Source organism: Danio rerio, chromosome 3, assembly GCF_052040795.2.
Source record: "Danio rerio strain M-AB ecotype USA chromosome 3, GRCz13ab, whole genome shotgun sequence".
Classification (NCBI taxonomy): domain Eukaryota; kingdom Metazoa; phylum Chordata; class Actinopteri; order Cypriniformes; family Danionidae; genus Danio; species Danio rerio.
Window position 1 is genome coordinate 25,068,834 of NC_141023.1, and position 12,210 is coordinate 25,081,043.

At 36.3% G+C, this 12,210-nt stretch overlaps 1 protein-coding gene across 14 annotated transcripts in view; it reads right to left on the bottom strand.

The window, feature by feature from the left end:
• usp43b (ubiquitin specific peptidase 43b) overlaps positions 1 to 12,210 on the bottom strand; it is a 154,603-nt gene that overhangs the window by 79,566 nt on the left and 62,827 nt on the right. For 12 of the 14 annotated variants that reach the window (XM_087244455.1, XM_087244462.1, XM_087244456.1 and 9 more), the window contains one exon: positions 9,610 to 9,756. The exons of the other annotated variants lie outside the window; for them this stretch is intronic. In XM_087244455.1, coding sequence (XP_087100581.1) covers positions 9,610 to 9,756 — 147 coding nt within the window. The remainder of the gene's footprint in view (positions 1 to 9,609; positions 9,757 to 12,210) is intronic. 14 annotated transcript variants of the gene reach the window in all.

Sequence of the window (12,210 nt, forward strand, 5' to 3'; positions counted from 1 at the left end):
AAAATGATCTTTTGTAAGCTGTTTGGACAGAACTGTGTGTAAGTATAGTGTGTCCACATTCATATTGTAGTGATTGAAACACAGTTAGTCTCTCTTTCTTTATAAATATGTATTTAAAGGCACCAGCAACAAAAACAGCTACAAGGTGTTAGGAGCAGAAAATTCCAATATTGTGAACGGTATAATAAATAATTTGATGGGTGTTTTGAGCTGAAACTTTAGACATATTCTGGAGACACAAAAGACTTAAGTCTTGAAAAAGGGGTAAAAAGGTGCCCTTTAAAACTAAAAATATACTAAATGTATTACTAAACCGTGAACTTTTAACTAAAATTAAAGCGTAATAAAAAATTATAGTAAATAAAACAAAATTAAAATACTTTAAAGGGCATCTATGATGCAAAATCAACTTTTGAAAGCGGTTTGTACAGAACTCTGTGTAGGTATCGTGTGTCCACTGTCATATTGGGGTGATGTGAACAAGTCTCTCTTTTTTTTATTTCCTGACCTTAAAATAAGATCCAAATCTCAGCAATTTTGATGGCCCACCCCAACGTGACGTAGGACTGCAGTTTTCCCCATCTACCGAATTGAGTAACAGGCGTGTATTAACATGCCTCTGTAGTAACATGGATACACGTCCACAAAACAGGATTTACAAAGAAACAGTGATTAAAAGATCTGCTCCTACTCTCTGTGACCATCTGCACCTCAAAAATTAGTTTTACAAGTTTAAAACCTTTTTAAAACAGTGCATGTTTGGAATAAAGAAAATACAGTAAAATTGCTATGTAATTCATAACTGCTGGAATCAGCACAAATGCACAGAGGACACTTCAAGATGATATGCAAAAACAGTGTAAAGTCAAATGTGTGTGTAACAAAGTGCAAACTTTGTAATTGCATTTGTGTATGACTCATCGTAGCAAAAAACAATGCATTGTTGCATAAACTCCACCACAAATATATCTAATACACTTACTTGCTATATTTGACTCAAACTGTATCCATAATCCATAAAATAAATTCAGAATCTGCTTCATCTGTGTCTGTCTCTGTCACTGTGCTGTTTATCTGAAGTGACGCAATAGTTGACATGTATGCGGGAACGATGGGCGGGGAAAACCAGCTCATTTGCGTTTAAAGACACAGGCTACAAAAACCGTTACACTGTCATCTGAGCCTAAAATAGGCAAATTCAGAAGGCTACAATAAATGATGTGATGGATATTTTGAGCTGATACTTTACAAACACATTCTGGAGACACCAAAGACTTCATCTTGTAAAAGGAATAGAATAGGAATTCACACACTTATTTAAATAATTAAAAACTACCTACTGCATTTAATCAGTGGTTTAGATAATTTATAACACTTTAATTCATTTATTTATTTTATTTTATTTTTCCTTAACTTGCATTTAGCATTGAAAATTTCATTAGCAGTTGGGTCCAAAAGTTAATTTTCAACTTGTTGCCAATGTTGGCAAGAGAAATCATGAATGTTGGACAATTATTTCTGACACGCTGCATCATGAAATCCAGCCATCATCTATGGACAGATGGTTGTACATGTATCTCCAGAGTCTCTGTGATAAGCAGCCAGATAAATGAAAGACAATGTGTAATGTGGTAAGAATTCTGGAGCCAGTGGTAATGGCATCAGTGTAAATGAATTTGAGGGCTGCAGGGGGGCTTTTGCACCTCTTTCTATCGCTCTCCTTCAGTCCATATGTCCAGAACAAGCGCCTCTTTCATCCACTCATTCACAAAAGCCTCCTTTCAGTCCGCTGAGAGATGGCTTCACACCAGTTCTGTTTCCAGAGTGATACCCAGTAAACACGGCGAAGGGAATGCCAAAAATCACAGGCCTATGGGTCAGTCCATGAGGCAAGGAGAGATGGTGAAGCAGAGCGATCGAGCTGTTTGTTTACAGCCATGCTCTTGTCAGCCTCCATTAGGATATGTATAATGTATGTGTTGAAGAGGGAGTCTGAAAATGTCCACTGGGCTCTTGCTGTGTCTTCAGGCTCGCTGGTATGGAGGAGTTTTTGCCACCCTTGCATGTGTACTGACTCTAAAAAGACACCCCCCCCCCATGCTTGTGACCTCAGCCTGACTCCAGATACTCTGAATCCAAAACGGAAATGTAGAAGTGTGGGTGGGTGGCCACAGCGGAGAGCCGAATTAGACTGATTACTTTGGTCTCATTTGGTATATTGTATAGAGTTTGCATTACAAGGCAGTTGAATGTTAAAGATTGAAAAAGAAAATGAAACTATTTTTAAAATATCAAACTAAACACAACAAAACTATGCAGTAGAAAATTAATAAAATAATATTTGTATTAATATTATTATTATTATTATTTTAATTTAAGTTATTTTGGTACATCAAGTTAAACAAATTTAAATGAGAAAAAGTTAATTTTTTTTTAAATAAACTGAATACAAATGCATATTTTTTTAATTTATCGCACATAAAATAAAATAAAAAAATCTCAGAACTGAGTTGCAGCTGGAGTGGTATCTACTGTGTAAAACATAGACTGGAGTAGTTGGTGGTTCATTCTGTTGTGGCCACCCCTGAGAAATAAGGTACTAACCCAAAGGAAACTGAATATATGAATGAAATAAAATTAAATATGTGTTTTATGGTGTTTAAGCATTAGCAGTTGGGTCCAAAAGTTCATTTTCAACGTGTTGCCAATGTTGGCAAGAGAAATGAAGTGTTGGACAATTATTTCTGACATGCTGTATCACGAAATCCAGCCATCATTTATGGACAGATGGTTGTACACGTAGTCTCTGTAATAAGCAGCCAGATAATAAAAAATAAAAATAAGTAAATAAATAATTAAAATAAAAATCCCTGTACTGGGTTGCAGCTGGAGTGGCATCTGCTGTGTAAAACATATGCTGGAGTAGTTGGTGGTTCATGGCGACCCCATGATAATTAAGGGAATAAGCCAAAGGAAAATTAATACATTTGAATTCATTGACTTAAATATATGTTTGGGGTGACACGGTGGCAAAGTGGGTAGCACTGTTGCCTCAAAACAAGAAGGTGGCCGGTTCGAGCCCTGGCTGGGTCATTTAGCATTTCTGTGTGGAGTTTGCATGTTTTCCTTGTGTTGGTGTGGATTTGCTCCGAGTGCTCTGGTTTCCCCCACAGTCCAAAGACAAGCGGTACAGGTGAATTGAATAAGCTTAATTGGCCATAGTGTATGTGTGTGAATGCAAGAGTGTAGGGGTGTTTTCCTGTGCTGCGTTGCGGCTGGATAAATAACAGGCATAATAACATATGTTGGATAAGTTGGTGGTTCATTCCACTGTGGTGACCCCAGATTAATAAAGGGACTAAGCCGAAAAGAAAATGAATGAATGAATGAACATGTGTTTTATGGTATTTAAGCATTTGCTAAGTTTTATTACTTTATTTATCCTTATATACATTACTTGTATTACTTCTATTACTATACTCTAACAGTGTCATACAAATGTTTTCTTTTACTTTTGATCAACAAGTAAATCATCAACAAGCTAACTTCTGACTCCTCAGTCTCTGCTCAAAGGTCTGAGTTAAAAGGTCTGAACTAAGTTTAAAAGGGAATGTTGCTTCAACCTTTTCAAAACAGTGTGGTCTAGTTTGATGTTCAAGTGGTTTCTGAGATATATTTGTACGTGGAGAGAATAGGGATTCAAAGTCTCACTTCATCACACAAAAGATACCATGGTACTTGTTAAAGCTGTATTACTGTTGTCATTCAAATGTTTGGCTCCAGTTAAAAAAAAACAGATCTCTACAGCAGCTCAATACATAGCATGCATCAGAACTGACTTTAAGTTATACAGTATACTGTTGTTTCTTTCACTTGACCTTGTGATGACTTTTGAGAATAGCATATATCCCATATTCTTATAGCATTACACCAACAGCATTTATCTATGTGCCTGCATGGAAACGTATCTTAAAAGAAAGAAAAAAAAAGTGGGCTTTTAATAATGGATCAAGTTGAGTCAAAAAGAGCATCAACAGAGAGTAGATGAAAGTACAGCTCATAGATAATAAGGCAGGCTGTAGCCACAGGCGTAGCCAGAGGAAGTGAACCAGCTCGTGACACAAACACACAAAGATCATCAATTAAAGACAGTCCGCCGTTCCGCCACCGTACTCCTGATTAAATAAGCTGTTTTACAGAAAAATCAAAGTCTCGTCACTAAGCAGCAGTTCCAATTTGTGTCACTAAACAAATTAATAATTACTGAACAAAACCAACAACATCAAACCCCATCTGATAACCATTTGAGAGCAGTTGAGTTCAAAAAGAGACAATCAGCATGGTGCCCAAGGCAGAAAATCGTAGGCGTTTTATAGCTTCTTTGTGCTAAAAAGCCTTTTAAATCTAGTAAAAGCTTGTGAAAGTTGCTATAGTCTTTTCTTTTCAAAATAAGTGAAATGGCTTCTCAAGCAAGAAAAGAAATGTAGGGCGTATTTGTGTATTAGATTGTATTTGTCGATCAGGAATTGATTGGAAGGTTTAAATGGAGTTGATCTCATGTGATTGACAGGTTGATCCTGGCCTCGAGCTAGTAAAGGGGACACTAATTAAAACAAATGGCACAGAAAAAAAGAAAGTACTGGAATATATATTAGGTAAAAACAATGGCTGATTAAAACAATGTCTTTGTTTGAATAAGAGTTACAATTAATTATTTCCACTTACATACAATCTCTGGCACAATTATTCATTCATTCATTTACTTTTCGACTTATTCCCTTTATTAATCAGGGGTCGCCACAGCCGAATGAACAACAAACTTACGGGGAGATCATGCAAACTCCACACAGAAATGCCAACTGACCCAGCCGGGGCTCGAACCAGGGACCTTCTTGCTGTGAGGCAATTGTGCTACCCACTGTGCCAACATGGACCAAAGGTGAACCAAAACTGGCTTTAAATTCAGTTGTAATCATAAAAATGACTGTTCAAGCGTACAGTACCTGTACTTTAGTACAAGTGTTGAAAATGTTACCTTGCAAAAGCTATTTTTGCACATGAGAAGATTTAAAGAGCCCATATTATGGGTTTTTGAAAATTCCCCTCCATGTAGTGTGTAACACAGCTCTAAGTGAAGTGAAGTATCCAGCTAAGGCTTAAATCTGTTAGTGTACAGTGTTTAAAACTGTTGATTCATCTATAAAAGAGTCGACTCATAGTGCTTCAAACGAGTCGCCTTGATACCGATTCATTAGGTGTTTCGCCATGACGTACGAACGAAACCAAGTTATTCACGTGCACGCGCAAACCCGGGAGATTTCAAACCTGAGGCCCCGCCCTCTGACGCAGAAACCCAGACACACACACACACACACACACACACAAACATGCCGGTCGATTGAAGTCACACTGCAGATGGATTTATTACTGATGGACGTCAGGATGGATTTTTCTTCCTCCATTTCTCAAGTGTAAGTACGTGTGATTAAAGTTGCCTCGTTGACTCTAGCTTGCAAATGTATTTAATTGTGATTTGTTACTTGTAACCGCGTGTACTGTATCAGGTTAACTGACTATATTCTCTTATCGCGTGCAGTCACGTTAAAAACGCGACGCGTGCTGCTTTGTTAACGGAGCTCCGTGGACGAGGAGTAGTGTGTGTGTCTGTGTGTGCGTGCTGTTGTCCGGAGGTGTGTGTGTTTGTGTGTGTGTGTGTGTGTGTGTGTGCGCGCGTTGTCGTCCGGAGCAGGGTTAAGTGCGTGTGTGTGTGCAATATGTGTGTGTGTGTGTGTCTGTGAAAAGAGCAGAGTGAGAAGCTAGGAGATCTCCTCAACTGTTTTTGGAGTTTTTGCTCAATAAAATAGTTAGTCGTCTGAATTTTCAAGTCCATAGTCTGTATTTACATTGACCCACTGGCAGCTAAAATCCACGCCTACACTATCGAGCGTGTATGAACTGTGATTACTTTTATATTGCTGATTAGCTGTTTGGCATTTTACTCTCTGACTGAAGGCAGTCGACCAATCGCAGCAGGCTGTCATTGGTCCAATCAGCGCAAATTAGCTTCGCGCTAAGGAGGGGTTTGGGAACAAATGAATCACTGGACGATTCATACAGGAGTCGCTGGGATAATTAGGTAAAAATAAATGCAGATTATAAGACCACGAAAGTGTTTTTTGAACTTGCATGCATATTAAACTGTTGTTGGAGACCCTTACAACCAAGATATGACCCTATTTCATGTATAATATGGGCTCTTTAAATCAAAATGCTGTTAATTATAGTCATCTATTTTTGCTACAAAAATATGTTTGTTAAAATAACCACAGCAGAATCTCCAAGCAACACACATTTACATGTTTTTAAGTGAATTAGATTTTTTTGCAACCTAGACTCATTCTGAAAACGTACTCCGATACACATTTCTGGAGAGCACCAAATATGTCCCAGGAGGTACCTTTTTTTTTTTTTTTTGCAGTTTTAATTTTCAAGAATCCACCAGAGGCTGCTGTGTATGCTTTGTCAGATCTCAAATTTCTCTTGAGAGTGCCATTCGCGCTTGCTGTTCCCACGTAACCCCACCAGAGGCCACTGTCAACTGACCCTAGGGCTAAACGATTCCGGCAAAAAATGTAAATGACAATTGTTTTTGCTTAAAATCAAGATCATGATTTTCTCACGATTCTGTAGATGTAAATGAAACATTAATATGATTAGCCTATTATTATTGTTAATTCTCAAACATATGGTAAAACAACAATAATAATATTAGGCCTATGTGTAGGTCTACTCTTGCTTAAAATGCTAAATTTTGTATAGACATTAAGGTGGACTTGAACAGACTTTAAATATGTCCTGTTTGTTAATTCACAGTAAAATATGACATCAGAATATAACTTTTCATAATTATAAAGTTGATTTATTATGCTTAAGTATTGTGCCTGTCATCTGCCATTGACAACATTATTAGACCATTTGCTTACACTGGTAAAATTAGAATTTTTCCATTATCAGATTCCTTCTTGCATTATATTCAACTATATATATATATATATATATATATATATATATATATATATATATATATATATATATATATATATATATATATATATATATAGGCTAGGGTTGTTATATTGACAGTAAACATTTATTTCCATGCACAACACTGTGTTCGCTACGAAAGAAAAAGCATATCAATTGCTTGTCGTAATCATACCTTTAAAATGCGATATGATCTTTTAAATGATGTGCGCACAGGTTACACTTTTATTTCTGAGCGCAGCTCATGGCTGCTGTCACTGTGAGAAAAAAAACACACACATGCAAATCAAACCTCCCGCACGGCACTCAAACAATCACTCTGTGCAACAAACTGAACGTTATTTACAACTTCATTACCTGTTATCCACAGCCTATGCAGGTTCTGTTCACTAAAGTAAGCGTCATGCGTGCATGCGCGCATTCTCGATAGTAAACAAACAGCTCGCGGTCAGCTCACGTGTGATTTCACGTCCACGAATACATCATTACCTAAAGGCAGAAATTACATTTTTGGTTAAATTATACCTTATAAATACAGTCTGTGACACTTTTAATGTCATTTGAAGGTGTCAATGTTGCTGTGAAGACTTGTGCGACTGCCTTGTTTCTCTCCTGACCTTGAAAATACAATTGGCTGAATCGTAGAAAAGCTTAATTAAGATCGTGTGTAGGGTCGAATCGAGATCATGATCTTTTTTCTATCAATCGTGCAGCCCTAACTGACCCACCCTCCTCCTTCCCTAAACCCAACCAATAGTGTTTTGAAAGCAATTCAGAAAAAGAAAAGCCTTCGCCTGAGTTTTACCATGTTTTCAGATTTTACCACATTCTCACCCTGTCATTTACTTGTTTATTTTTTTTATTTTTTTGGCTTTTGTTTTTGTCTCAACCTCTTTCTGGAACCTCTCTTCCCCGGACTCAAATTTCATTGCGTGGTCAACTCCTTTCTGCGTCTCAAGTCCGCTGACGTTTATGCCAAGGTACTGGACAAACTGATAACAGTGGGAAAGCTGCCCATAAAGAGGCAATAAGTCAGCTGGTAAGCATGAAAAGGAAAGGCACCATAGTGTTCATTTTAAAGACAAAATGCAGCCATATGTACTTCTGGCTACATTATTTGCGATCTCCAGAAATGTATACTGGGCTACGTTTTCAGAATGAGCCAATTTGTCTTTTTGACAACAGTTGAATAATTCACTCACAAACAAAATCACTTGACTGATTCAATGTCTGACTCAGAATATTACAAAAGCAAATTAATGAATAAAAAATTATAACATTTTTAAAAACATTTAAAAGGCTATTTTTGCAGGCTTTATTTTAGGCATTACAAACTGCATAAATTGAGGTCATTTGTATTTATTTTTAAAGAGTTGTCTCATTTTGTCACTGCTATTTTGGTATTCTTGGGCAATATTGTATTTAAAATTCTGATTTTCTTTTTCAGCCAACAACTGCATACTTCATAGTGGTGATAAGTTTACATTCAGTCTCTAATATTTTTTGCCAAAACACCTCATCTGACCTCGGAACACAAGTCATCTCCAATTAAAGCTCTTGTAATGTTCAGTGAACTTCATCTGCTTATGTTTGTGATTTTAAAAATAGAACAGCTTTTCGTCAGACAAGAAGAGATCTAATAATTAGCATGAAAGCAGACTTTTGGAGATGTTTGGCCTGTTTGGAAAAATATGCATTGGTTGTTTGTCTGACAGAAGGATTGTAAATGAGGCACTTAACTTTATTTTTTATTTTTAAAAAGGTCTACATTATGAGTGCTATATGCTTTTTTTAAAGACTAATAGTGCAATGAAAATGGATATACAGTACTAACAGTTATAAACCATCTTGCCTTAATTGTATAGATCTTAATGTTTTTTTTACTAATATGACATGGCTAAATTTGATTTTTCTCTTATGTACTAAAATAATGTAATCAACAACAAGTGCATATTGCATGTTTCTACTGGAGTGGCAATAATTGCAAAGGTTTTGCAACTTGCTGCCATGGCAATGAGGCTCTATTTGAGGTCCAATATGAGTGAAAACCTAATAAGAATGGAGACCTTGCACTAGCACATGTAGTCTAAGAAACGCTGTGGGTTTCAAATCAATTTCAGCACCAATCCCCATGAATCTCACCTTGTGAAGATCACAGCCAGGCAGTGAAAAGCTATTCATCTGGGTAATTCCAAGGTTACATATGAAAAAAGCACTGTAGCTCAATGCACACTGTGGTGCTTGGCACGAATTTCCATATTTCATAAACAGATGTGTTGTTTACAGGTGGCAGAGGTGTGTAGACTTGGCTATTTGACCTTGCAAAGTCATGGTAATGGCAAAGGCAACAGCTGTTTGCCCATTAGCAAATTTACAAGAGACACTGGTAACTTATATTTCTTATTATTCAAAATAATTTTCTCATATCAAAGGTATTTCAGGTGATAATTTGTGGTTTAGGGCATAATGACATAACATAATGTGGGGAAAATGGCATTTTTGTTGGCAGTGTTGCATCATTTCATTTCTTTCATGCCCAGAGCAGGTTGTGTGGTTCTCTCTCACCTTGTTCTTTGATTTGTTTATGTTATTCCCATTGGGGACGACTGAAGTTGAGTCTTCATGGAGGCGGTCCAAAAGCCAGAGCAGGAATTCCAGAGCGTCATGCTGGGAATTCCCTCGAAACTGAGCACCATATTTAGATACCGTCATCTGGACAAGACAAAAGATAAATGTCACACAAACAGTACTGTCTGATTCTGTAAACAAATCTTTTTTATTTGGTCACCACACTCTATGTAGATGATTACAGAGTTGCCAATTAAATCTCTAGAAAAATGAATCCTGGAGTCTTTGAATAATAGCCACAGTGGATCTGACTCAGAGCAGACGGTTTGTTAGATACTGAGATGCCATGGAGAGCAGACGGAGGATGTAAATTGCATTCTGCTAAACAGTGAATGATGTTATGTTGATCATGACAATGAACATCTAAGGAATCCTTTTTACATATTTAATCAGAAAATTATTAAATGCATTGAAAAAAAAACAATAGAAGTGATTTGTTTTGACTTACAAGATTAGAATTAGTAATAGTATTTACAGTACAAATTTAATCTCATTTTATGTGTATATACAACACTTAGTGTCAAGCCAAATCTTTTTTTTTGTAAAATAAAAAAAATTCACCATTTTCCATATTTCAAATTGATCTATGAGAGATAAATTTGCTACTATTTGTATTATGACCACAAAAACTCATTGCGTACATGTTCAATTATGGCAAAAGTCATAAAGTCTTATGTCATTCAGATGAGCACTCAATCTAACAACTAAAACAATTTGTACCTTAATGACCTAAAACACAGATGTCAAACTCCTGGAGGGCTGCAACTCTGCAGTTTACTTCCAACCCTTATTAAACAAACCTGATGGACACACCAGAAACACAAACTACTACAAGTTTCGCAGTTCACTGCATTGAAAAGTTCAAGCTTGGTGAACTCTGACCAGCAAAAGTGCATCACGTGATTGCCTAAGACCAATCGAAGATTAAAACATGACCTCTCTGTGCAGAAATGCAAAATATGGACCAACTGCTCGCTGTTTTTAATGTTTAATCATCTTGTTTAATCCCGCCCTTTTTGGCAGCCCTGTACGACAGAATTTTGCATGCTCAAACTCTAGTTGGACCGCGGCTTAAGTATGTTGGAGTAAGGTTGGAACTAAACTGTGCAAGGGTGTGGCTCGCCAGAAAGTTAATTAAACCAAGGGGGTTGTCAGAGTTTGACACCCCTGACGTAAAGAGAGGTGTGTTACGTTTTGAAGACAGTAAGATTTGTTTTTTAGTTCAACAAGACTGCATTAAATTAATCAAAAGTTTTGTAAATACATTTATAATGTTCTTTTAAACTATCTACAGTAATAGTCAAAGAATTCTGAAAATGTACCATGCTTCCTCAACAATATTAAGCAACACAAATTAAATATTTACATGACATCTATTTACAAACAGAAACTTTGAACTGTAATATTATTTCAGTGTTTTCTCCGTATTTTTATCAAATGAATCCAGTCTTGTTGAGTATAAAGTCTTACCGACTTCAAACGTTTATATAGAAGTTATATTGTATAAATAAATTGTGTATATCATATTACATCTCATAAACCATCACTCTAACATGACTTTCAGGCAGCAGAAGTCTCAATATAGTCCACATCGTTTTCGTAATCCAGTTTTAAGTAATCTAGAATGTCAGGTGTATTTAAAATCATAGTTTTAATGCTGAGTGACATAAAGATTAATTACAGCAGAATTAACCATACGAACTCAATCTTGCAGCTGGGAGCAAATTGCAGATAATAATATGAAGCCGTAGGCCTACAGACTGAGATAACGTAATAATCTTAATATTAGTCATACTGCGTAAAAATGGGTCATGTGGTCACAGAGTTTAAGCCATCTTCAAAAGAATGAAAGCTAGTTTTCTTAATAGTATCCCTGACTAAACGCCTCGTCCTCAGAGGAGAGGAACAACAATTTAGGGCACAATTAAGAGCATGTGACAAAGAAATTGCTATATATGCCTCATAAACAGGTCAGAGGTCACTAGACTTATGTGGTGAAGACGAAAATGTAGCCTAATGTTTCATTTCTTATAGTACAAGTTTTTATACATACCCTAGTGACTATGAATTTTCTTTGGCTTGTATGAAAGCTTTGAGAAATGTAGGCCTCCAGTTATCAGTCGCATTAAACTGAGAATTCCTGTCAGTTTTATGTAAAAAAAAAAAAGAATAGCTTTCTTTTCATCGCTGAGTGCTCAGCCGGAAGAGGTTTGCACTATGACAGCAGTTTTGTGCAGAAATGGATAAACTAGTATTAGTATAAAGCTGGTCCTTAAACTTGAATGTCACCATTCATTTTATTGCTTTTTTCTTCTTTGTTTCTTCTACAGTGGTAGATGTTCACAGCCTTTTTTTATCCCATGATTCAATTACATACACTGTATAGAAAGACATTTCTGTGATTTAATACATTTCAAGTTGAGAGGTAAAAAAAAAAGACTGATAAAAACTAATTCAACTTTTTATTTAACAAAAAAAAAATCATAAAAATGTATTTAAAATTGTATTAAATTTAAACTATCAAAACCTAGGGCCATA